Source organism: Choloepus didactylus, chromosome 15 (genome assembly GCF_015220235.1).
Source record: "Choloepus didactylus isolate mChoDid1 chromosome 15, mChoDid1.pri, whole genome shotgun sequence".
Lineage (NCBI taxonomy): Eukaryota > Metazoa > Chordata > Mammalia > Pilosa > Megalonychidae > Choloepus > Choloepus didactylus.
The window spans coordinates 29,974,586-30,001,828 of record NC_051321.1 but is presented as its reverse complement, the minus strand read 5'-3'; the positions used below and the strand labels follow the sequence as shown (position 1 = coordinate 30,001,828).

The 27,243-nt window shown below is 51.4% G+C and overlaps 1 protein-coding gene across 3 annotated transcripts in view; it reads left to right on the top strand.

Moving 5' to 3' along the window:
- Positions 1-27,243, top strand: part of NEURL1 (neuralized E3 ubiquitin protein ligase 1) — a 100,055-nt gene that overhangs the window by 56,027 nt on the left and 16,785 nt on the right. For 2 of the 3 annotated variants that reach the window (XM_037804832.1, XM_037804834.1), the window contains exons 2-3: positions 25,158-25,399; positions 25,840-26,161. In XM_037804832.1, the coding sequence (XP_037660760.1) occupies positions 25,158-25,399; positions 25,840-26,161 (564 nt within the window). Of the gene's footprint in view, positions 1-1,236; positions 1,408-25,157; positions 25,400-25,839; positions 26,162-27,243 lie in introns of those variants that run through there. The other variant, XM_037804833.1, reaches the window with a different exon arrangement.

Here is a 27,243-nt window from a genome sequence, read left to right as displayed (position 1 = left end):
AGGTGGGATGGAGGGGATGGAATGTTTTGGGTGTTCTTTTTCACTTTTATTTTAGTTTTTTAAGTTTTATTTTTTTTTTGGAGTAAGAAAAATTTTCAAAAATTGATTCTGGTGATGAATGCACAACTATATGATGGTACTGTGAATAGTTGATTGTACACTGTGAATGATTGCAGGATATGTGAATATATCTCAATAAAACGGTGTTAAGAATAAAAGATTTCCCCAGAAACTGTGTGAATCTGTGGCAGTGCATGTGTTGAGTGTGTACACTGCAAGGTGTGAGTGTGTGTCTAGGGAATGGCTGGTGGTTGAGTGTGCCTGAGGGTGGATGCCTGTGTGTGCTGATCAGCCTGTGTTTGTGTGCACACAGTGACATGTGTAGACGGATCGTGTGAGTCTGGACACATTGGTGTGAGTCTGTGGGTGAAGGGGCAGTTTGATGTGGGGTAAAAGCAGGGACTCTGGTGCCAGACTGCCTGGGTTTGAATCTAAGCGTGCCGCTGTCCAGGCAGATAACCTCTCTTTGTCTGTTTTTCTCATTTGTAATGTAAAAATAATAAAGGACTCCATCAACAAGAGGGGAATGACCCCATCAGTCAGCCTGTGAGGATGGCAGGGGTTAAACCTGTGAAGCACTTGAACAGCGCCTGGCCAAAGGCAGAAGCCGGGTCACCTCTTTCTTACTGAGGTCCACTCCTTAAACTGTAAACCCCTTGAGAGCAGGGCCAGGGTCTATCTTGCTCACTGTTGCACTCTCATCACCTAGCCCAGTGTCTGCATGTAGTGGGGACATAGCAGCAGGTGAAGAATGAATGCTGTAGGCCTGGGTGATTGGTGAGGTAAGTGCATGAAACCACATCCATGGAATTGCGTGATGGGGGAATGGATGTATATGTGTGCATGTGTGCATGTGTGTGCACGTGTTTGTGTGTGTATGCAAGCATGCATGTGTGTGCACATGTGTGTGTGTGCATGCATGCATGCCTGTGTGTGACTGCTTGGGCTGGGGCATCTCTAGTGCTTTCTGGAGCTCGGCTATTTCAGGAAGCCTCCAGTCTCCTCCTCCTTATGTAAATAAACATGACAGATCCCCTTGCCTGTACCAGCACGGGGAGGTGGGGAGGCTCCGGGAGTGGGTGGGAGCGGGGAGGCGGTGGTGAGGAGGGCCAGAGGGGCGTGCGTGCGTGTGTGGCCGCCGGCCTTGCGGGCGGGCCGTGTGCGGGAGGAGCCAGCCCTCCGCCCTGCCATGCCGCTGCTGCTGCTGCCGGCTGCCGGCCGAGGGGGAGGAGGAGGGGAGCTGGCGGTCAGGGCTGCTTGGTGACGAGGCCGTCCGGCCAAACGGGGGTGGCCCGTGCTACCCGCTGCCCGCGATGGGGGGACAGATCACCCGTAGCACCCTCCAAGGTAAGGCCCCAGGCAGTGCCTGGGGGTCTGCCCACCCCCAGCCTGGGGACCACCAGGGAGGCTGGGGTGACAGGGCACTCTTCCCTGCTCATTGGGCTCGGAGCGGTGTGAGGGGATGCCTTTGGGTGGCAGGGGAAAACAAGGGGGGCTGGGGAGAGCAGGAAGGGGGGTGCTTTTCCTGACAGCTGGCAGCAGGTCAGGCAGCTGTCTTCCCAAGAAGGCTCCTGTCCTGTTACCTCCCCAGGGTGCTGGACAGCCCCCAGTGGGGTGTGGGTCCTGGGTGTCTGCACCCCTCTCTCCCAGGAGCTGAAGCCAGCTACTGTTAGGCAGCTGGAGGGGGGCCCTGTTTGTGGCGCTTGGCGTGGGCTGTGGAGGTCAGCGCTGTGCTCCTTTATGGAGCCATGGAGCGGCGTGGGCACGAGTATCCTTGTGTGTCTGTGCTTGTGATTGTGCACCAGAGGTGTCCGTGGGTGTATACCATGCTGGCTTGTGCGTAAGCACCCAGTGTGCAAGTGACAGCCCCAGCCATTGCCTGACCTCAGTGCTCAAAGCGTGTGCTCTGCTGGAGAGGCTGCCCAACTTCTCACTGCTAGGGTTCATGTCCATGGTCAGACAGACAAGGGGCCAGCAGGCGTGGGGTGGAGGGGAGGGCCCCTGGTTGGCTTCCCATGCCCACCCTGCCCCTGTCCCCGTGGCCCCTGGCTCTGGTGCCGTGGTGGTCTCGTTTGCTTTCTGCCCTGGGGGTGGGGTGGGGCTCATTATCCTGGAGGCCGGGAGGGAGGCCCTGGGCTCGGAGAGCAGCCGCCGGGGAGGGTGTGTCAGTGGCGCCCGCGGAGGCCCTGGGGTTCCTGGCCCTGCCCGGCCATAGCCGGACCCCCGACCCACACTGGTGTCATGTGTTTTGGGAGCATGTAGCTGATGTTGTGGCATCAGAGCCAGAAGGGGGAAGCCTTCCCAGGGATTGCTGGGCCCTGAGAGTGGGGTTCCTTTACACAGTGGCTGGCGCTGGGACGGGGTGGGGGGGCGCTGACCTTGGGGAGACCCTGCCCCAATCCCCCACGCCTGCCTCCTCCTCGGGCTGGGTTCAGGAGCTTGGGTGGCCTCCATCTGCTGAGTCCAAGGGCCTGGAGGCACCTGGGAGAGGCCCAGGAAGAAAGGAGGGAGGTGGCAGGAGCGATGGGGAAGCAGTGGCTGGGACTGCTGGGCAGGTAGCTTCTCCCTCCCAGGATTTGGGAGAGTAATTTGCAATTAAAATAGAAAAAGGCAGGGAAGGGGACGTGGGAAAAGCAAACCACAGGCTCTCTTAAAAGGAAATGAATTTCGTCCTGGTCGTGGAGGGCTCAGGGGCAGATGGAAGGCCCTAGAAGACACATATTCTGGAGCCAGGCAGGGGCAGTGCCAGCGGCCTGGGCCTTGGCCTGAGACTTGGGCTGAGCTGACCTAGGGTTGGCCCTGCCCGTCTGTGGAGCGGGGGCTCTTTCAGAGCTTGTTGGCCTCAGTGGAGCCTGTTGGCAGAGGGTCTGGAGCAGACTGGCATTTTCCGCTGGAGTCAGACTTGGGCAAGTCCATGGCCTGTGAAGGGCAGAGAGGCCCTCAGAGCCAGATTAGGACTCAGCACAGGGCCCACCAGCTGCCTTGGAGCACAGGCTTCAGAGGGGAGTGAGGACCCCTAGACCACCGGCATATGGCCGTCCAGAGCTCATGCCCTGCAGTAGACGGACCCGTGTTCAGGCTCTGTCACTTGCCTTGCCATGTCACAAGGGCAGATGTCTTCCCAAGCCTCGGTTTTCTCATCTGTCAATGGGGCTAATAATAGTATCCCTCTCCTAGGCGGGAGGGTTGTGAGGTTTGAAAGAGACAAGTGAGAAGAGGAGTTAACACAGGGAAAATCGAGAGAGCCTGGAAAGGCATTCCAAGGTCAGGGCCACTTCCCTTCCTCTCCCCCTGGGGACAGGAGACCTCTAGGAGCTGGGCTTCCAGTGGCGGCCACTGGCGAGCGCTAATCAAATGCCGTCCGCCTTGGCCCCAACCCCTCTCTAGGACCACCCTCCTCTGCCAAGCTGGCCCTGCCATCAGTGGGGGGCTGGAGAGGGGGTGTCTCCCTGCTGCCCCCACTTGGCCAGAACCCCTGCACGCACATCATCAGATGAACACACCCACACCACACCCACTCGGGCCCCGGCTGTAACGCCCACACCCCGGCTGCCCGAATGCCACCCGGCGGAGAGCTCAGGGAGTGGGGGCCGCAGGGGTTTTGCTCCTTCCTCGGGGGGCTCTCAGCCTGACCCCTGAAAACAAACCTACATAGCTCTCGGTTGCATTTTCACTGTGGGCCTTGGGGTTTTGGTTTGCTTCAAGCTGAAAATTTTGGAGTGCTGGGCAAATGTGGGAGGTGAGGAGAGGTGGCTGATGAGAGGCCGGGGCTCTCTGGGGTTTATCTGGCGGGGTTTGTGTGTGTGTGTGTCTGGCTATCTCTGTTTCTCGTGTCTAATGACTGTCACTGTGTCAGGGTGTCCCTGCTGGTGTATCTGTGCGATGCATGTCTGCCTGTGTTCCTGTGTGTGAGCCCCACATTGGTGGTGCTCTGTGCTTGTGAACTGTCCTTGTGATTCTACAGACGCCTGCGTTTCTGCCCGAGTGTGTGTGTGTGTGTGTGTGTGTGTGGTGGGGGTTGGCTGTTGGTGAGGCATCAGGCCCCTCTTGGGACCAGTCGGGCAGGGGACTGATGGGAGAAAGTAATTCCCATTTGGAAAATGGTTTCAGCAGTTACATGCTTGATCTCTTTCATCTGGCAGATTTCCAGAGCTGTTGGTCTTGCAGTCAGGATGATGGGGCAGGGGTGGGCTGCACACAGAGAGAGTTGGAGTGGTGACACCGGGCAGCCTCCCCTCCCCTCCCCTCCCCTGCCCTGCCCTCTCTACCTTCCTCTCCCCTCCCCTGCCCTCCCCTCCCCTCCTCTCCCCTCCTTCCAGCCTCTCTGCCCTCCCCTGCCCTCCCCTGCCCTCCCCTCCCCTCCTCTACCTTCCCTTCCCCTCCCTTGCCCTTCCCTCCCCTCCTCTCCTCTCCCCTCCCCTCCCTCCAGCCTCTCTGCTGTCCCCTGCCCTCCCCTCCCCTCCTCTGCCCTCCCCTCCTCTCCTCTACCTTCCTCTCCCCTCCCCTGCCCTCCCCTCCTCTGCCCTCCCCTCCCCTCCTCTGCCCTCCCCTGCCCTCCCCTCCTCTCCCCATCTCTGCCCTCCCCTGCCCCCCCTCCCCTCCCCTCCCTCCAGCCTCTCTGCCCTCCCCTCCTCTACCTTCACCTCTCCTCCCTTCCTTCCAGCCTCTCTGCCCTCCCCTGCCCTCCCCTCCCCTCCTCTACCTTCCCCTCCCCTCCCCTCCTCTTCCCTCCCCTCCTCTCCCCTCCCCTCCCCCCTCCCCTCTTCTGCCCTCCTCTGTCCTGCCCTCCCCTCCCCTCCTCTCCCCTGTCTGTCCTCTCCTCCCCTGCCCTCCCCTTCTCTGCCCTCCGCTCCCCTCCCCTGCCCCCCCTGTAGCCTCTCTGCTGAGGGGTTGATGCTTGAATGACACACACACATGCACCCAGACATACGAGTAGACTCATGTCACCCCAGGTTGGTCCCTGGGCTTCAAAGAACCTAGAATCGGAGGACAAGGAGGGACAGGGACCTGAGAGATTGGTTCACTCTGTCCTTTCGAAGAGGGGGATGCTGTGGCCCAGAAGGGACACTGTCTACTGAGGTCACGGAGCTGGTGGGTGGCACTGAGGGAAGCCAGGCACTGTCCCTTCTGCAGACTCCCCACTTCTCCTGGGGTTTCTCAGTTCTCATACAGGCAGCAAGGTGGGGGCAGGGAGGGAGGCATCCAAAGGCCAGGCCCCTGGATAGCCCAGACGCCGGTCTTGGTAGCAGCTCCGAGGCTCAGGCCGGAGTGCGACTGTGAGCACAGGTGCACCCACTCCCCATTTGCACCTGTGGGCTCTGGGAGATGGGGACCAGGTCCGTTTATTGCCATATCCCCTTAACTCAGCCTGGTGCCTGGCCCACAGTGGGCACACAGTAGATGCTTGGTGAGTGAGCACAAGGGAGGAGTTTGGGGTGCAGCCCCTGGATCTGCTAGACCAGAGGGCAGTTGGAGCGGACTGAGCGGGAGGTGGGATGGAGCCACCAGCGATGGCTTCAGAAGAGGAGGGACCTGAGCTGGGCCATGAGCCCGGCCAGCTTTGGAGAGGAAAGGGAAAATGAGGCAGGTGTTGTTAGTGAGTTTGAATCCCTGCTCCATGCTCTCTGGCTGTGTGACTTTGGGTCAGTCCCTTCATCTCTCTGAGCCTCAGTGTCTGATTCCATAAATTAGGGATGGTGAGCTCTGTAGAAAAGACAACTGAGCTAATGGGCATGAAGGGCAGTGCATCTGACGACAGTAGCTCTGTAATGGGACGTGCTTTTACGGCAGTTTCCCTGGAGGCTCCTCCAGGCCTGGTGGTGTCTGTGCACGCGTGTGTGCCTGGCTGCCTCCAAGGACCAAGACTGCAACCTCTGCACCCCCCAGCCCTGGCCAGGTCCCCAGGATAGCATGTTCCTGGATGCTTATGTCCCGAACTAGCACACCCCATCTGGGCATGTGCACATGTGTACACACGAGTTGAGTGTGGACTTGTATCAGGGGCATTAGGGTGATGGGCCAAGGGAGGTGTGGATTTATGGGCTGGCCCGGGCCCAGGCCCTCCTCATTCTCTCAGGCCTGCCTGAGGGGCTTTGGTGGGCAGGGGAAAGGGAGGAGGAGGAGCTCGTCCCTCTTCCAGCAGAGAGGATGTTGGGAGGCACAGCTGTGTGCACATCTGGCTGCTGCAAATGTCAGAGATTGGGAGATTGCAGAACGCGAGAGAGCAGGAGCTGTTTGGAGATTAACTTGGCTCTGACAGGGCCCATCCTGCTCCCCGCCTGCCTTCCCCCCTCACCTACCACGTCATGAATTCATTCACTCATCCAGGGAGCAGTGAGAACTGCTTATGCATAGCCGGGTGCTCTGGGGGCAGAGATGGGGTGCTAACATGGCCCCTAGGCCTGAGTCAGAAATAACAAAGGTGTGTTCATGGGGCTGCAGAGGCCCTGGAGAAACTGCCTTGGGTGGCATGGAGGGTCCATGTAGAGGAGAGGGGGCTGAGCCTGCTGCCAGCTGGCTGGGGCTCACTGAGGGGGCTGGGCAGGGAGCAGATCTGAGTTTAGAGCCCAGCTCTGCTGCTGACCAGCTGTGTGACCTTGGGCAAATCATTTGCCTCTCAAAGCCTGTTTCCTTATCTATAAACTGGGGTTATTGATACTGCCTTAGTTATCTGTTGCTGCATAACAAAATTACACTCAAATTCAGCAGCTTAAAACAACAAACGTGTTACCTCAAGGTCCTGTGGGTCAGGAATCTGGACACAGCTTAGCTTGGTGCCTCTGGCTCACTGTTTGCCATCAGGTTGCAGTCAGGTTGTCAGATGGGGCTGCGGTGTATTCTGAGGGGTCACCTAAGGGGAAACCACATCCAAGCTCGCTTGAGTGGTTGTTGGCAGGCCTTGGGACTTGCCACATGGGCTGCTACAAGGGGCTGCCTCACAGGCATAGCTGCTGACTTCCCCCAGAGAGTGACCCAAGAGGGAGAGCGAGAGTCAACAAGATGGAAGCCACCTTCTTTTTATAATCCAGTCTTGGAAATAGCAACCCATTACTTCAGCTGTAATTCAATGCATTAGAAGCCCATGGCTAGGTCCAGCCCACACTCAAGGGGAGGGGATTGCACCAGGGCATGAATGCCAGGAGGTGGGCACTGCTGGGGCACTGGGGCCTGTATTAGAGGCCACCTCCCGCAGACATCTACCTTGCGGGCAGTTGGGAGGGTGAGACCAGTGGTATATGAAAGGCATCTGGGGCAGCGCCTGGCATACAAGAAAGAACCAGTTCTCATGGTCTTCCTTCTCCTCTTCTTTTCTCCTGCAGGCCACTGGGGAGCTATTGAAAGTTCTTGAGCAGGTCAGGCTTATAGTGAGGACTTTGGTGCTGCACAGTGAAGGAAACTGCTCCCTTTAGTCCCCCTTTTCTCTAATTTCTCCACAGGACACACGACAGGGCAGGACACAGGATACTCCCTGGACAGTTGCCAGTTGATCAGGAGATTGAAGGATTGAACTCTGGCAATTAATTCAACAAGTTTTATTGCATACCTGCTATTTTTTTGCTCTGAGCTATGTACTAGGGAAACAGCAGGCAAAAGGACAGATGCGATCTCCGCCCTCAGGAGGTTCATGGTCATTAGGGAGACAGACAGATCCAAATAACCCCGCAAATTTCCCACCCTGAAAGCCGAACACATGATCTGAGTAACTCCAGTTGCTCAGTTCTGACCTTGAGGACTGACTTTCTTGTGTGCCAGGCGCTGCCCGATGCCTTTCACATAACCTGTAAGATTCTGGAATCAGAGGAGACATGGTGCGCTGCATACAATGGATGCCTCAGGGCCTTCGGCCTTTTTTTGGGGGTGGGGAGCCAGGTTTGAGAAAGGCTGCTCCGTTGGGGGGTGTACAGGTTGCCTGAATGTCCATAGCAGGGCCCCAACCTGGTCTGGTCCTCAGAGAGGCTTCTGGGAAAATGGGTTTTAAAAGTCATGATCTGACGGTGAGTGAGAGAAAGCCAGGCACATAGATGGGTAGAGGAAGAACAGGTTCCCAGCAGAGAAAATGCTTGGGCCAAGGCCTGGAGGAAAAAGGGAAGGAGAGAGGTGGGCCCCTTCCAGGAACCCAGAGAAGCTCATTTCTGCCCAGGTTTACAGTCAACTCTGCTCCTCAGGCCCTCTCCACCTCCCTGCCCACTGGGAGCCAGGAGTCCGCCATCCCTCTAACTGCTTCCCAAATTCTTTCCCCCAGAGGTGGCCCTGCTCAGTTAATCCATATAAATGAGTCCGAATCAGGGTCACCCTGGAAATCTTGGATTAAGGCCCTTGAGGTGTCCAGTCTCCCAAGGGGCTGACTTGAATAGGCTGAATCTCCTATGGTGTTGGTGGTTGCTTTTATTAATAATAAGAAAAAATAAGACCTCATGTTGGGATCAGGTATTAAAATTTCAGGTGCAAAATTCATAGGCATCTATGAACTCACTGGGTCCTCATGGCAGCCCGTGGAGTGGGTGGGGCAGCTATGATGACCCCCTTTAACAGAGAAGAAAACCAAGGTCCAGAGGGACAAGCAAAGCAAGTCCAGCACGGCCAGGGTTGTTTGAACCCCGGGCCTCCTGCCTCCGGTGCACATGCTCTTTGCCCTGCCCTCCTGCCCAGCAAGCGAGATAAACCTCCCTCTCTGGAGATGCACACGGAGCTGTCAGCGCCCGTGTTCAGGGCCAGGGGCTTAGAACAAGGTGAGCCAGAGGGCTGAGCAGCCCCAGGAAGGCTCCAGAAATGCGGCAGGATTCAGCTGGGCCTTGAACGATGGGTGGGATTTGAGAGGTGCAGCTGGGGCAGGGAGAGAAGCTACATCAGGCAGGAGGCGTGGCTTGAGCACAGGTGTGGAGGTGGGACGCACAGAGTGACAGCAATAGTAGTAGTAATAAGAATAAAAGCAACCACTTAATGCGCTTGACCTCCAGTAGCTCATTCAGTCCCCACAGGAATCCCATGAATAAGGTATGGGGTGACCCCCTTTTACAGATGAGGAAAATGAGGCTCCCAGGGGTCTAATGGTGATGGAGCCAGGATTCGAGCCCCTGGGTGTGGTGAGCAGGTGCTGGGCTTGGAGGCTGCAGGCCTGGCTTCACACCTGGGCTCTTCCCTCTGACTGGGTGACCTTGGCCTGCAACTTAGCTTCTGAGGTTCTGCCTCTGTGGGGTTGAGGGCCTGGGCTGGTCGTTGTAATTTCTATCCGTGCCACTGTTCCCATCCCAGGCCGTGAGCTCCCTCCTGTCTTCTTTGGCAGCCTAGCTGAGCCCAGCTCGGGCATGGGGGCACCACCAGGATGGTTCTATGGAAGATCTTGGTGGGGGCAATGGGGAGGTCACTTTGGAGGCCTCTGGATGGCCAGGCATCTCCCCTGGGACCTCACCGAGAGGCAGGAATGTGACTGGAGCTGGCTGAGAGTCACCCCGAGGGCTGGCCAGGTTTGTGTCTGGCAGGTCCCAAATGCCCAGACATTTAGGAGACATGGAGGGGGGATTTCTTGAGGGGAGTGCCCCACTATGGCTCCCCAGAAGCATGTAAACCTGTCATGAAGCGGGGCTGTCCGTGGGACCTCTGCAGGGAGTCAGGTAGGTGAGGTCAGGGCTTTACCCAGGACCTTTTACCACTGATGAAGCAGCTGTGCACCCTGCAGGCCCAGCATCTGAGGCCCATGGCCCCGGCTGCTCTGAGTGTGCAATGTCCAGCACCTCCTCCAGACATCCTTTCCCCAGTACACCTGCCATATTGAACTTGTGGGGAAAATGAGCTCTAGGTTTTAGATGCTGTGTAGGATAAAGATCCTGAAAGTCAAAGACCAGGGTTCAAATCCCAGCTCTGCCAGTTAATTGCTGTGTGACCTCAAGCAAGTTGCTAAACCTGTCTGAGTTGCAACTAACTCATCCATAGAATGAGGATAGAGCATAGAATGAACATAGAATGAGGACCTGTTTTAGCTTCCTAGGCTGCTTAGGAAAATAACATGAAATTGTTCAGCTTAAACAATGGGAATTTTATTTGCTCACAGTTTTGAGGCCGGGAAAATGTCCAAATCAAGGCATCATTAAGGCAACACTTTCTTCTGGAAGACCAGCATTCTGAGGCTGGCTGCCAGAGATCCTTGGCTCCTCTGTCACATGGCAAGGCACATGGCGGCATCTGCTGGTCTCTCCCTTCTCTTCCATTTTCATTGATTTCAGCTTCTTGTTCCCATGGCTTTTTCTCTGTGTGTCTGAATTTTATTCTCTTATACAGAGAATAATCCTCTAGTAATAGGATTAAGACCCATCCTGATTGAAGTGGGCCACACTTTAACTGAAGTAGCCTCAATGAAAGGTCCTACTTACAGTGGGTTTACACCCACAGGAATGGGTTAAATTTAAGAGCATGTTTTTCTGGGGGACATCCAGCTCTAAACCACCTCAGGACTTTAAGGAGTGGTAGTGTACGTCAGGTGCCGGGAGGGAGCCCTTTGCTTGCTGTAGGGAAGGAAGCCCAGCCCCACCTGCCCCTCCATGTCCTTGGCATCAGAGCTGTGCTCAGGATGCCCGTTTTCCACCCTCTCCTTCCTCCCCGCTAATTTTAATGTGGCGGAGGTGGAGAGAGACAGCAGAGGCAGGGCCCCCAGGGGTGGGAAAGGGGTGATTGCCCTAGTCAGGGCCACCACGATGGGCTTGTTGTAGCCATGAGAACAGCACCCCCTGCAGGTGTGCGGGGCCCAGCCTGCGTGCTGTGTGGGGCCGGCCAGGTCCTGTCCTCAAGAGAAGCAACCAGGAGGCGGGGCAAGATGGCAGACTGGTGAGCTGTATGTTTTAGTTACTCCTCCAGGAAAGTAGGTAAAAAGCCAGGAACTGCGTGGACTGGACACCACAGAGCAATCTGTCTTTGGGCATACTTCATACAACACTCATGAAAACGTGGAACTGCTGAGATCAGCGAAATCTGTAAGTTTTTGCGGCCAGGGGACCCGCGCCCCTCCCTGCCAGGCTCAGTCCCGGGGGAGGAGGGGCTGTCAGCTCCAGGAAGGAGAAGGGAGAATTGCAGTGGCTGCTCTTACCGGAAACTCATTCTACTGATTCAAACTCCAACCATAGATAGACTGAGGCCAGACACCAGAGACTCTGAGAGCAGCCAGCCCAGCAGAGAGGAGACAGGCATAGAAAAAAAGCAACACGAAAAACTCCAAAATAAAAGCAGAGGATTTTTGGAGTTCTGGTGAACACAGAAAGGGGAAGGGCGGAGATCAGGCCTTGAGGCGCATATGCAAATCCCGAAGCAAGGCTGATCTCTCTGCCCTGGGCACTTTTCCTTAATGGCCCTGGTTGCTTTGTCTATTAGCATTTCAATAACCCATTAGATCTCTGAGGAGGGCCGTTTTTTTTTTTTTTTTTTTTTTTTTTTTTAAATCCTTTTTGCTTTTTCTAAAACAATTACTCTAAGAAGCTCAATACAGAAAGCTTCAAAGAATTGAAATTTGGGCACGTCAAGTCAAGAGCAGAACTAAGAGAGCTCTGAGACAAAAGGCAATAATCCAGTGGCTGAGAAAATTCACTAAACAACACAACTTCCCAAGAAAAGGGGGGTGTCCGCTCACAGCCACCATCCTGGTGGACAGGAAACACTCCTGCCCATCGCCAGCCCCATAGCCCAGAGCTGCCCCAGACAACCCAGTGTGACGGAAGTGCTTCAAATAACAGGCACACACCACAAAACTGGGCGTGGACATTAGCCTTCCCTGCAACCTCAGCTGAATGTCCCAGAGCTGGGAAGGGGGAGCAGTGTGAATTAACAGAGCCCCATTCAGCCATCATTTGAGCAGACTGGGAGCCTCCCAACACAGCCCAGCAGCCCAGAACTGCCCTGGGGGGACGGCACTCACCTGCGACATAGCACAGTCATCCCTCAACAGAGGACTCGGGGTGCACAGCCTGGAAGAGGGGCCCACTTGCAAGTCTCAGGAGCCATACGCCAATACCAAAGACTTGTGGGTCAGTGGCAGAGACAAACTGTGGCAGGACTGAACTGAAGGATTAGACTATTGCAGTAGCTTTAAAACTCTAGGATCATCAGGGAGATTTGATTGTTAGGGCCACCCCCCCTCCCCGACTGCCCAGAAACACGCCCCACATACAGGGCAGGCAACACCAACTACACACGCAAGCTTGGGACACCAATTGGGCCCCACAAGACTCACTCCCCCACTCACCAAAAAGGCTAAGCAGGGGAGATCTGGCTTGTGGAGAACAGGTGGCTCGTGGACGCCACCTGCTGGTTAGTTAGAGAAAGTGTACTCCACGAAGCTGTAGATCTGATAAATTAGAGATAAGGACTTCAACTGGTCTACAAACCCTAAAAGAACCCTATCAAGGTCAGCAAATGCCACGAGGCCAAAAACAACAGAAAATTATAAAGCATATGAAAAAAACCAGACGATATGGATAACCCAAGCCCAAGCACCCAAATCAAAAGACCAGAAGAGACACACCTAGAGCAGCTACTCAAAGAACTAAAGATGAACAATGAGACCCTAGTACGGGATATGAAGGAAATCAAGAAGACCCTAGAAGAGCATAAAGAAGACATTGCAAGACTAAATAAAAAAATGGATGATCTTATGGAAATTAAAGAAACTGTTGACCAAATTAAAAAGATTCTGGACACTCATAGTACAAGACTAGAGGAAGTTGAACAACGAATCAGTGACCTGGAAGATGACAGAATGGAAAATGAAAACATAAAAGAAAGAATGGGGAAAAAAATTGAAAAACTCGAAATGGACCTCAGGGATATGATAGATAATATGAAACGTCCGAATATAAGACTCATTGGTGTCCCAGAAGGGGAAGAAAAGGGTAAAGGTCTAGGAAGAGTATTCAAAGAAATTGTTGGGGAAAACTTCCCAAATCTTCTAAACAACATAAATACACAAATCATAAATGCTCAGCGAACTCCAAATAGAATAAATCCAAAAAAAACCCACTCCGAGACATATACTGATCACACTGTCAAACATAGAAGAGAAGGAGCAAGTTCTGAAAGCAGCAAGAGAAAAGCAATTCACCACATACAAAGGAAACAGCATAAGACTAAGTAGTGACTACTCAGCAGCCACCATGGAGGCGAGAAGGCAGTGGCACAATATATTTAAAATTCTGAGTGAGAGGAATTTCCAGCCAAGAATACTTTATCCAGCAAAGCTCTCCTTCAAATTTGAGGGAGAGCTTAAATTTTTCACAGACAAACAAATGCTGAGAGAATTTGCTAACAAGAGACCTGCCCTACTGGAGATACTAAAGGGAGCCCTACAGACAGAGAAACAAAGACAGGACAGAGAGACTTGGAGAAAGGTTCAGTACTAAAGAGATTCGGTATGGGTACAATAAAGGATATTAATAGAGAGAGGGAAAAATATGGCAAACATAATCCAAAGGATAAGATGGCCGATTCAAGAAATGCCTTCACGGTTTTAACGTTGAATGTAAATGGATTAAACTCCCCAATTAAAAGATATAGATTCGCAGAATGGATCAAAAAAAATGAACCATCAATATGTTGCATACAAGAGACTCATCTTAGACACAGGGACACAAAGAAACTGAAAGTGAAAGGATGGAAAAAAATATTTCATGCAAGCTACAGCCAAAAGAAAGCAGGTGTAGCAATATTAATCTCAGATAAAATAGACTTCAAAAGCAGGGATGTTTTGAGAGACAAAGAAGGCCACTACATACTAATAAAAGGGGCAATTCAGCAAGAAGAAATAACAATCGTAAATGTCTATGCACCCAATCAAGGTGCCACAAAATACATGAGAGAAACATTGGCAAAACTAAAGGAAGCAATTGATGTTTCCACAATAATTGTGGGAGACTTCAACACATCACTCTCTCCTATAGATAGATCAACCAGACAGAAGACCAATAAGGAAATTGAAAACCTAAACAATCTGATAAATGAATTAGATTTAACAGACATCTACAGGACATTACATCCCAAATCAACAGGATACACATACTTTTCTAGTGCTCACGGAACTTTCTCCAGAATAGATCATATGCTGGGACATAAAACAAGCCTCAATAAATTTAAAAAGATTGAAATTATTCAAAGCACATTCTCTGACCACAATGGAATACAATTAGAAGTCAATAACCATCAGAGACTTAGAAAATTCACAAATACCTGGAGGTTAAACAACACACTCCTAAACAATCAGTGGGTTAAAGAAGAAATAGCAAGAGAAATTGCTAAATATATAGAGACGAATGAAAATGAGAACACAACATACCAAAACCTATGGGATGCAGCAAAAGCAGTGCTAAGGGGGAAATTTATAGCACTAAACGCATATATTAAAAAGGAAGAAAGAGCCAAAATCAAAGAACTAATGGATCAACTGAAGAAGCTAGAAAATGAACAGCAAACCAATCCTAAACCAAGTACAAGAAAAGAAATAACAAGGATTAAAGCAGAAATAAATGACATAGAGAACAAAAAAACAATAGAAAGGATAAATATCACCAAAAGTTGGTTCTTTGAGAAGATCAACAAGATTGACAAGCCCCTAGCTAGACTGACAAAATCAAAAAGAGAGAAGACCCATATAAACAAAATAATGAATGAAAAAGGTGACATAACTGCAGATCCTGAAGAAATTAAAAAAATTATAAGAGGATATTATGAACAACTGTATGGCAACAAACTGGATAATGTAGAAGAAATGGACAATTTCCTGGAAACATATGAACAACCTAGACTGACCAGAGAAGAAATAGAAGACCTCAACCAACCCATCACAAGCAAAGAGATCCAATCAGTCATCAAAAATCTTCCCACAAATAAATGCCCAGGGCCAGATGGCTTCACAGGGGAATTCTACCAAACTTTCCAGAAAGAACTGACACCAATCTTACTCAAACTCTTTCAAAACATTGAAAAAAATGGAACACTACCTAATTCATTTTATGAAGCTAACATCAATCTAATACCAAAACCAGGCAAAGATGCTACAAAAAAGGAAAACTACCGGCCAATCTCCCTAATGAATATAGATGCAAAAATCCTCAACAAAATACTTGCAAATCGAATCCAAAGACACATTAAAAAAATCATACACCATGACCAAGTGGGGTTCATTCCAGGCATGCAAGGATGGTTCAACATAAGAAAAACAATCAATGTATTACAACACATTAAAAACTCGAAAGGGAAAAATCAATTGATCATCTCAATAGATGCTGAAAAAGCATTTGACAAAATCCAACATCCGTTTTTGATAAAAACACTTCAAAAGGTAGGAATTGAAGGAAACTTCCTCAACATGATAAAGAGCATATATGAAAAACCCACAGCCAGCATAGTACTCAATGGTGAGAGACTGAAAGCCTTCCCTCTAAGATCAGGAACAAGACAAGGATGCCCGCTGTCACCACTGTTATTCAACATTGTGCTGGAAGTGCTAGCCAGGGCAATCCGGCAAGACAAAGAAATAAAAGGCATCCAAATTGGAAAAGAAGAAGTAAAACTGTCATTGTTTGCAGATGATATGATCTTATATCTAGAAAACCCTGAGAAATCAACGATACACCTACTAGAGCTAATAAACAAATTTAGCAAAGTAGCGGGATACAAGATTAATGCACATAAGTCAGTAATGTTTCTATATGCTAGAAATGAACAAACTGAAGAGACACTCAAGAAAAAGATACCATTTTCAATAGCAACTAAAAAAATCAAGTACCTAGGAATAAACTTAACCAAAGATGTAAAAGACCTATACAAAGAAAACTACATAACTCTACTAAAAGAAATAGAAGGGGACCTTAAAAGATGGAAAAATATTCCATGTTCATGGATAGGAAGGCTAAATGTCATTAAGATGTCAATTCTACCCAAACTCATCTACAGATTCAATGCAATCCCAATCAAAATTCCAACAACCTACTTTGCAGACTTGGAAAAGCTAGTTATCAAATTTATTTGGAAAGGGAAGATGCCTCGAATTGCTAAAGACACTTTAAAAAAGAAAAACGAAGTGGGAGGACTTACACTCCCTGACTTTGAAGCTTATTATAAAGCCACAGTTGCCAAAACAGCATGGTACTGGCACAAAGATAGACATATAGATCAATGGAATCGAATTGAGAATTCAGAGATAGACCCTCAGATCTATGGCCGACTGATCTTTGATAAGGCCCCCAAAGTCACCGAACTGAGCCATAATGGTCTTTTCAACAAATGGGGCTGGGAGAGTTGGATATCCATATCCAAAAGAATGAAAGAGGACCCCTACCTCACCCCCTACACAAAAATTAACTCAAAATGGACCAAAGATCTCAATATAAAAGAAAGTACCATTAAACTCCTAGAAGATAATGTAGGAAAACATCTTCAAGACCTTGTATTAGGAGGCCACTTCCTAGACTTTACACCCAAAGCACAAGCAACAAAAGAGAAAATAGATAAATGGGAACTCCTCAAGCTTAGAAGTTTCTGCACCTCAAAGGAATTTCTCAAAAAGGTAAAGAGGCAGCCAACTCAATGGGAAAAAATTTTTGGAAACCATGTATCTGACAAAAGACTGATATCTTGCATATACAAAGAAATCCTACAACTCAATGACAATAGTACAGACAGCCCAATTATAAAATGGGCAAAAGATATGAAAAGACAGTTCTCTGAAGAGGAAATACAAATGGCCAAGAAACACATGAAAAAATGTTCAGCTTCACTAGCTATTAGAGAGATGCAAATTAAGACCACAATGAGATACCATCTAACACCGGTTAGAATGGCTGCCATTAACAAACAGGAAACTACAAATGCTGGAGGGGATGTGGAGAAATTGGAACTCTTATTCATTGTTGGTGGGACTGTATAATGGTTCAGCCACTCTGGAAGTCAGTCTGGCAGTTCCTTAGAAAACTAGAGATAGAGCTACCATTCGATCCAGCGATTGCACTTCTCGGGATATACCCGGAAGATCGGAAAGCAGTGACACGAACAGATATCTGCACGCCAATGTTCATAGCAGCATTATTCACAATTGCCAAGAGATGGAAACAACCCAAATGTCCATCAACAGATGAGTGGATAAATAAAATGTGGTATATACACACGATGGAATACTACGCGGCAGTAAGAAGGAATGATCTGGTGAAACATATGACAACATGGATGAACCTTGAAGACATAATGCTGAGCGAAATAAGCCAGGCACAAAAAGAGAAATATTATATGCTACCACTAATGTGAACTTTGAAAAATGTAAAACAAATGGTTTATAATGTAGAATGGAGGGGAACTAGCAGTAGAGAGCAATTAAGGAAGGGGGAACAATAATCCAAGAAGAACAGATAAGCTATTTAACGTTCTGGGGATGCCCAGAAATGACTATGGTCTGTTAATTTCTGATGGATGTAGTAGGAACAAGTTCACTGAAATGTTGCTATAGTATGTAACTTTCTTGGGGTAAAGTAGGAACATGTTGGAAGTTAAGCAGTTATCTTAGGTTAGTTGTCTTTTTCTTACTCCCTTGCTATGGTCTCTTTGAAATGTTCTTTTATTGTATGTTTGTTTTCTTTTTAACTTTTTTTTTTCATACAGTTGATTTGAAAAAAGAAGGGAAAGTTAAAAAAAAAAAAAAAAAAGAAAAAAGACAAACAAGGAAAAAAAAAAAAAAAAACAAAAAAAAACGATGTAGTGCCCCCTTGAGGAGCCTGTGGAGAATGCAGGGGTATTCGCCTACCCCACCTCCATGGTTGCTAACATGACCACAGACATAGGGGACTGGTGGTTTGATGGGTTGAGCCCTCTACCATAAGTTTTACCCTTGGGAAGACGGATGCTGCAAAGGAGAGGCTAGGCCTCCCTGTATTTGTGCCTAAGAGTCTCCTCCTGAATGCCTCTTTGTTGCTCAGATGTGGCCCTCTCTCTCTGGCTAAGCCAACTTGAAAGGTGAAATCACTGCCCTCCCCCCTACGTGGGATCAGACACCCAGGGAAGTGAATCTCCCTGGCAACGTGGAATATGACTCCCGGGGAGGAATGTAGACCCGGCATCGTGGGATGGAGAACATCTTCTTGACCAAAAGGGGGATGTGAAAGGAAATGAAATAAGCTTCAGTGGCAGAGAGATTCCAAAACGAGCCGAGAGATCACTCTAGTGGGCACTCTTACGCACACTTTAGACAACCTTTTTTAGGTTCTAAAGAATTGGGGTAGCTGGTGGTGGATACCTGAAACTATTAAACTACAACCCAGAACCCATGAATCTCGAAGACAGTTGTATAAAAATGTAGCTTATGAGGGGTGACAGTGGGATTGGGAATGCCATAAGGACCAAACTCCACTTTGTCTAGTTTATGGATCGATGTGTAGAAAAGTAGGGGAAGCAAACAAACAGACAAAGCTACCTAGTGTTCTTTTTTACTTCAATTGCTCTTTTTCACTCTAATTATTATTCTTGTTATTTTTGTGTGTGTGCTAATGAAGGTGTCAGGGATTGATTTAGGTGATGAATGTACAACTATGTAATGGTACTGTAAACAATCGAAAGTACAATTTGTTTTGTATGACTGCGTGGTATGTGAATATATCTCAATAAAATGATGATTAAAAAAAAAAAAAAAAAAAAAAAAAAAAAAAAAAAAAAAAAAGAGAAGCAACCAAATCTGTGTTAGGCCCACAGCATCAGGGAGGACGGGTGGGGACAGAGCCCAGGGCCACTTATTTCTGAGGTGAGATGGGCAAATTGGGTGTGGGGCCTCAGGGACTCCACTGGGGGCTGGGAGCAGGGTGGGGCCGGGGGGTTAGAGCCAGTAGTTTAGCTGGGGAGACAGCCAGCAGGCGAGAGAGGGTTTGGAGTTGATTCCGAGAGGCAGCTCAGCAGGCCTTGGTCATGCAGCGAGCGCCAGTGCAAGGAGGAGGCTGAGGACAGCTCCTCGGGGCAGCCCTGGCACCCACAGCTGTCCCGACGGTCTCGGAGACCATGCTGTGGGCAGGAGCAGGCAGGCACCAGCAACCAGTGATGGCTCTTCATAGCCGCCAAAGTGCTCTCCCTAATTCCCATGAGGGGGTGGCAGCAGCACCCCCATTTCACAGATGTGGAAGGCTTAGAGTGAGGTGCTCGAGGGGACTCTGGGGACCTCCTGCTGGACGGTCCCAGCCCTAGGCACTGCCCAGGGCCGCTGGTGGTGGTGGTGGGAACGGTGGAGCTGGGGCTGGGCCCTGCCCCCCGCAGTGTGCTGGCACTGCCTTTCCAGAGCTCTCCCAGCATCCTGTGTGCTGGCACCTGGGCCGACCACGGACCCTCCACTGGGGACACCAGGGAGGAAACACTAGTGGGTGAGAAAGCAGGCAGCAGGATCTGGACAGAGTCAAATGGCCAGTGCGTAGGAGCTCCGCAAAGGGGGAGAGCCTGGTGGGTGGGGTGGTCAGTGGAGCTGATGGAGTGGCCGTAGCCCTTTAAGGATGAGGTTCTCAGGGCCTCCTTCCCTCTGGGAGTAGTGGGGAGGGGGTGATTGGGCAACAAAGGTGGGGAGCAGAACTGCAGGGTCCAGTGCCTGGGTGGCCTCGGGGGCTCCTCTCTCTCCTCCCACCCCACCAGGGGAACTGGCCTCCAACTCCAGCCCCTATTCACTGCCCTGTCAGAAAGGGCCCATGGGGGTGCAGGCGGGGAGAGCTTTCATTTGTCCCAGCGATTCCTTCTCTGCTGGAGCAGGGCTGACAGTCACTGGACCTCTGGGGTTGGGTAAGTGTCCGAGTCTGGTTTGGGATGCTGCCTTTTTGCTGGGATTCCATGGTTGAGGTGGAGGCCAAGGATTTGCCCAGCTCAGAGAGGGGCCACCCCTGGCCCTGTGGCCCTGCTGTGGGCTTTGGGGTCCTGGCACTGAGCTTTAGGGTCTCTTGTTAGATAGTCCACCCTAACCGTAAGCACTGACTGGGGGTGATAGGGAGCTGTAGTGGTGGTCAGAAATTCCATCCTTCCTTTCCTCTATCTTAACAAGGACCTGGCTTGTTAGTTTTGTTTGTTTGTTTTTTTTCAAATTGAGGTATACTTTACATACAATAAAATTCATTGTTTCTAAAGTGTATAATTTGGTGATTTTTGACAAGTGTATAACTCATGTAACCACGACCTCAGTCAAAATATACAACCTTTCCATCACCATAAAAAGTTCTTTCCTTCCCCAAATCTCTCGCAACCTCTGATCTGTCTGTCCCTGTAGTTTTGCCTTTTCCAGAACATCAGACATACTGAATCACACAGTCTGTAGTCTCTTGAATCTGGCTTCTTTGGCTTTAGCATAATGCTTTTGGGGTTCACCCACGTTGTGTGTATCTGTAGTTTGTTGGTTTTTATTGTGAGTAATTTTGCACTGCTTGGATGTATCACAGGTGCCAGTTGAAGGCCTTTGAGTTGTTTGCAGTTTGGGTCTATTATCAATAGAGCCTCTGTGCATTTGCCTACAGGTCATTGTGTGGATCTCTGTTTTCATTTCTCTTGGGTAAATACCCAAGAGTGCTGGGCCATGGGGTAGGTGTTTACCTTTTTAAGAAGCTCCCAGACCACTTGGCATCCCACCGGCAATGTTTGGGTCTCTGTTTTGATGGCACTCGGATGTGTATGGGGGCAGCGCATGGACACCGCATCCCCACAGCGTGCCACGCTAGGTGATTCTAGGTGGCAGATGGATCGACATTTTTGTTTACGTTTTACAAGTCATGGCTGTATTTTAATGTGAATTTAAAAAATGTACCCAGTACACCAAAGCCACGATTTCTTGGATATTAATGCTTAATGGTGAATGACGCAGGAGTTGGACTGCCTCGGTTTGGCTTGAAGATCCCCTCCTGCTGGCTGTGACCTTGGGCAAATCTCTCAGTCTCTCAGAAGCCCAGATTCGTCGTGGGAAAAGTGGGCTGATTCGTGCCTCCCTGTCTCAGGAGTTTGCTGTGAGGATAAAATGGGGCAGTGTATGTAAAACTCCCAGTTCAGGGCCTGGAACGCACAAGAGTTTGGTACATGGCTGCCCTTGTTATGAGACGTGTGTGTTCGGAGGGCTTGTGTTCTGCATGTGTTGTGTACATCCACGTGTACGTGCGTTTGCATGGGCCTGGTCTAGGGCAGGAGGATCCCTCTCCCTTCTGTGTCTCCTCGAGCCTGATTCCCTCCTCGTGCCCACAGGTGTAGGTGTGTGCCCCTGAGGTGTCTGTGAGGCCACGTGTCCCCCCAGGAACCAGGTGCCCCTCTCCCCCTTCCCTGCCTGCTCTGCTGTCACCTGGGCCTGGGCTGCCCCTGCCTCTGGACTGGCAGAGCCTGCACTCCTGGGCCTGCCCTGCCAAAGGTCCGGCAGAGGGCTCTGCCCTGGGGAACGGCCCTTCTAGGACCTGGGTCTCTGGCCCCCAAGTGTCTCCGCCACTATATTTGCCCAGAGCCAGTGCTTCCTGGACTTTACCCTGGGCCGCAGGGTCCCAATTGGGATGGGGTGGAAGTGGAGGAAGGACTTTTTTTTTTCTTTTCTGAAATACAGTTTTAGTGAGATACATTCACATACCCTACAATCATCCACAGTGTATAGTTATTCACAGTACCTTCATGTAGTTGTGCATTCATCACCGGAATCAATTTTTGAACATTTTCCTTACTCCAAAAAAAAAAAAATAATTGAATAAATAAAAAATAAAAGTAAAAAAGACACCTAAAACATTCCATCTTTCCCATCCCACCCTATTTTTCATTTAGTTTTTGTCCCCATTTTTCTACTCGTCTGTCTATACACTGGATAAGGGGAGTGTGAGCCATGAGGTTTTCACAATCACACAGTCATACCATGTAAGATACATAGTTATGCAATCACCTTCAAGAATTGAGGGTACTGGGTTGCAGTTCAACAGTTTCAGGTTTTTCCTTCTATCTATTCCTATACACGAAAAACTAAAAAGGGTTATCTATGTAGAATGTAAGAATGCCCTCCAGAGTGACCTCTCCACTCCCTTTGAAATTTCTCAGCCACTGAAACTTTATTTTGTTTCATTTCACTTCCCCCTTTTGGTCAAGAAGATGTTCTCAATCCTGCGATGCTGGGTCCAGGCTCATCCCCGGAGTCATGTCCCACATTGCTGGGAGATTTGTACCCCTGGGAGTCATGTCCCACATAGTGGGGAGGGCGGTGAGTTTACCTGCAGAGTTGGCTTAGAGAGAAAGAGGCCACATCTGAGCAACAAAAGAGGTTCTCTGGGGGAGACTCTTAGGCACAATTATAAGTAGGCTTAGCCTCGAGGAAGGACTTTTAAAGGCAGCCATTGGTCCATGGATTCTGGGTGGAAGCCACTTTGGGGGGACCCCCAGGAGAGTCTCTAATCAGCTGCTGGGGTGGCAGATTTTTAAAAAACTGCTTTATTGAGGTATAATTGACATGTGCTACACTGTACATATTTAAAGTATACAGTTTGATGTTTTCACATGTTTATATCCATGAAACCATCACCACGATCAAGACGATAAACTCATCCACCAACCCCAAACATTCCCCATGCCTCTTTGTCATCCCTCCCTCTCTCCCCCCACCATCCCCAGGCAACCACCTGTCTGCTTTTTATCACTGGAGCTTAGTCTGCATTTTCTAGAATTTTATAAAAATGGGAAACGGTGGGGAAAATGAGGATGAGTTTGAAAAGAACTGAGGCCTTGCAGTTGGTCCGCGGATTATATATTCTCTTTCTCTCTTTTCCTGGCTTTTTTCACTCAGCATAATTATTTTGAAATTCTTCCACATTGTTGCATGTCTCAATATTTTATTCCTTTTTATTGCTGAGCAGTATTCCATTGTATGGATGTGTCATGATTTGCTATCCATTTACTCAGGAGGTATTATTTCCCCCTTTATGCTTCTAATTTCTCCTATGTTTGTGTTCCTAAACAATGTGTAATGTTACTTTCACAGAGTCAAGCTGTGTCTGAGGCTGGCCTGACCCCAGACGGGGCACCTGTACCCAGTGCCACCCTCTGCCCTTTGCCCCAGCCGTCCCCTTTCATGGAATGACACTCTCTCCTCTGCACTGTTCAGAGGCCACTCAGCTTCTTCCAGGCAGCCTTCCCAGACTGTCAGGGTCTGTGCCGAGCAGTTCCAGCCCTCACAGCCTGACGGCTCTCCAGTGCCCTGGAGCATGGTCCCATGTTCCAGTGTTGTCTCCTTGGTGAGAGCAAGACTAGCTCCTCCCCATGCTGCCCCCACCTAGTGGGCCTGCCCTGAGCGGCCTGGAGGCTGATGGACATGGTCAGCTGGCCCTGGGCTGTGGCGACTGGTGTCCGGGGCCCTCCAGGGAAGGAGGAAGCCAGGATGCAAAGTGATCCAAAGTGATGCAAACCCAGCCTGGACAGAGGCCTGGGCCTTCCTGGATGCCAGACTCCTCCCTCCTATCCTCTCTCCTCCCTCCCTCTCTTCTGGCCCCCTTCCGGGAAGGCCCTCCTCCCCGTTTAGGAAGCCGAAAGCCTCTGGGCAGGCCCGGCACTGGCCCAGCTCTCTGCATTATTAAATTTCTGCCTCAGAGGAACCAACAATTGAAATGTCCCCGAAGGCCTCTGTCACATTTCGTGGCTTTCTGCTCAGCAGTCCCCTCTTCCCTGCCCTCGGTGTCCCTCTTCCCTCAAGATGACAGGGTGGGCCAAGGAGCCAGGTCCCAGGGAAGGAGTGACTGCCTCCGCACCCCGGCCCCAGCCCCCGGGGCTGTGTGTTGATTCTGCCAGTGCTGCTGAGCCCTAGAGCCACGGGGGAGAGGCCTCCCGTTGTGCCAGAGAGGAAAGTGACTTCCCCAAGGCCCCACGGCCCAGTCCACCGACACCCAGTCTGGTGCTCCTTCTTTTCCCTGCACCATCTCCTGGATGGGCCCTCAGGCGATTGTAAAGCAACTTCTCCTGAACCTAGCCCCCTCCGTGTCCATCTCACCCTGAGGCGGTAGAGCTATCTGTACAAGAAAGTGCCACAGCTCCCTGGCCGGGGGTGCTTGAGGCGGGTCTGAGTGTCCGGGTAGGAAGCCTGGGTGAAGGGGAGCCCACCTGTGCCCAAGATGGTCCAGGCAGCGCACGGTCATGCAGGGGGTGGGGGAGAGAAGGGCCCTGAGGGCCGCAGGGAGCCTTGTCAGCCCAGTGCCAACCCTGCCTCCTCCCCCAGGAAGCCCTCCTGGGAGGTGGCCTGCCTCGGTGTCCCTTTGGTGCTTGTCACTGCCCACCTTTTTGTGAGGTGACTTCTGTCTATGCCTTGTCTCTTTCCTCGACTGTTGACTTCTTGAGAACAGGATCCATGTATGTTTCATGCCTGGTATTCATAAATACTTAATGAACATTTGCTGAATGAAGTGCATGGATGAATAAATGATAGTGGCAGTGAGTGACAGTGAATGGTGGTGGATGGTGGTAGTAAATGGTAATTTATTGTGATGGCAGATGGTGGAAGGCGGATAGTGTTGAACACTAGTGAGGAGCAGTAGAAGGCAGATGGTGGTGGTGGGAGGTGATGGGTGAAGGATGATGCTAAATGGTGGTGGGACGTGATGGGTGAAGGATGTGACTAAATAGTGGAGGGAGGTGACGGGTGAAGGGTAATGGTAGATGGAGGTGGTGGGAGGTGATGGGTAAAGACAATGGTAGATGGTGGTGTTGGAAGGTGATGAGTGAAGGGTGATGGTAGATGGTGGTGCTGGAAGGTGATGAGTGAAGGGTGATGATAGATGGGGATAGTAGGAGTTGATGGGTGAAGGGTGATGGTAGATGGTGGTGGTGGGAGTGATGGGTGAAGGGCGGTGGTGGATGGTGATGGGAGGTGATGGTAAAGGGTGGTGGTATATGATGGTGGATAATAAATGGTGTCACATGGTGGACAGGGAAATAGCAACAGATGGTAGCAGGGGAAGAATGGTGGTAAAGGGTGACAGTCGTGTGGGTGGCGATGAGAGTGGAACTAGTGGGCAGTGGGGAGACTTCAACTTATGTCCCAGCACTCTGCACCTCCCTGGGGCACCCTGGTCCTGCTCTTGGACCCATCAGGTTCTCTGACACCAAGGTCTGTTCCTTTGCAGACTCCATCGGGGGCCCCTTCCCCATCACCTCTCACCGATGCCATCACAAGCAGAAGCACTGCCCGCCGGTGCTGCCCAGCGGGGGACTCCTGGCCACACCGCTGCTCTTCCACCCCCACACCAAGGGCTCCCAGATCCTCATGGACCTCAGCCACAAGGCCGTCAAGAGGCAGGCCAGCTTCTGCAATGCCATCACCTTCAGCAACCGCCCGGTCCTCGTCTATGAGCAAGTCAGGCTGAAGGTGGGGCCTCCCTGCCCTCCATCACTGGCCTCCCCCGGGCCTCTGAACTTCCTTCCCCAGTCACTGCCTCTGTTGCCCCCAAAACTACACCCTGCCCCTTCTCTCCCCTCTTTACTTCCTTTTCTTTGCTTCCCTCATCCTTCCTTACTCTTCTCCTTTGTCAACCTTCCTTGGGTGACAGAGAAGGAACTGGGGTGTTGCTATGGGAATGAGTAGCTCTTAGCAGACTGGGGGGCAGCCCCTTGGAGGAGAGAGATGGGCTTGAATGCTGGTGGAGCTGGGCAGGGTGACACCTCACGGGGATTTGCCTGAGGGTGATTTGCAGAGAAGGGCCCTCTGCCTGCCCCCTGGTCTGACTGACCAAGTTAGGGAGCCGGGGGTGGGTGGGGGAGAGGTCTGGCTGGGCTGGGGCTGTCTGAGGCCACCCCTCTATCACCCAGATCACCAAGAAGCAGTGCTGCTGGAGCGGGGCCCTGCGGCTGGGCTTCACGAGCAAGGACCCATCCCGCATTCACCCCGACTCTCTGCCCAAGTACGCCTGCCCCGACCTGGTGTCCCAGAGTGGCTTCTGGGCCAAGGCACTGCCCGAGGAGTTTGCCAACGAGGGCAACATCATCGCCTTCTGGGTGGACAAGAAGGGCCGCGTCTTCTACCGCATCAACGACTCCGCTGCCATGCTCTTCTTCAATGGGGTCCGCACGGCTGACCCGCTCTGGGCGCTGGTGGACGTCTACGGCCTCACACGGGGCGTCCAGCTGCTCGGTGAGTGCCTGCTCCCCCAGGCCCCTTAGGTTTGGGGCACACCCCACAGCCTCCACGCACTGTGGTCCAGCTCTACTCGATCCCATTGCGTGGGGGTGGGCGCCCCTCTCCCACTGGCAGCAGCCCCAGGGTCAAGTGGGCTCCGGGAGCCTTTGTGGGGATCGCAGAGAGCATCCTACCTCCTGCCTGGAGCTCTGGCAAGTGGAGTCCAGGTGAGATTTCTGTCCCCCTTGCCCCCGTCCGTTGTGCCTTCGAGTGGTGTACAGCCTTCACGTCAATGCATGGCAGCCATGAGGACTCCCTCCCACCCCACTTCCCCAGGAAGTAAACGTAATCATGACCATAACTCGCAGGGCACTCACCACGGGTCAGACGGGCCTTATTGCTCGTTCCCATAGCAGCCCCAGGAGGCAGATCCCCTTATGGGGCCCATAGAGATGGAGACTCAGGCCCTGGGAGGTTGAGCCCCTCTTCCCAGGTGACACAGCAGGTGAGCGGCAGAGCCAGCACCCAACCCGAGCCTGCCCAACTCCAAAGCCAACCCTTAGAGCCCTTGGGCCCTGTAGCCTCCTGGGAGGCTGTTCCAACCCCTGCCCTAGTGCTTTGTCCAGGGGCAGGGGCAGAGGGTGAGGGTGAAGGGCATGGGAAGGGGAGAGGAGAAGGCACTAGGGGGCTAGGACTCGTCAAGCTGCTTCCAGCCCATGGTGCCAGAAGGGGCCTCAGAGAGGCTCGGACTACCCAGGGTCGCACGGTGAGCTGGTGGCTGGGCTGGGACCAGAACCCGGGTCCCCTGATTCCCAGTCCTGGATCCTTCCTACTTGTGCAAGTGTGAGCGAGTGTGGGCTCGTGCACTGCTAGACCCTGGGTACAAATCAGCCTGCTGGCCAACTAGTTCTGTCCCCAGGCGGGGCCTGCGTCGCCTCAGCTTCTTCACCTGTAGAATGGGTGGGTGGGAGGAGCACCTGCAATTCACGAGGCCGTGAGCGGCGGACCCAGCACAGCCCTGGGGTACGGGGGTGCTCAGCCTGCGTGCGTTCCTCCCCCTCCCATCCCTGCCCCCTTTCTACCTGCAGAGAAAAAAA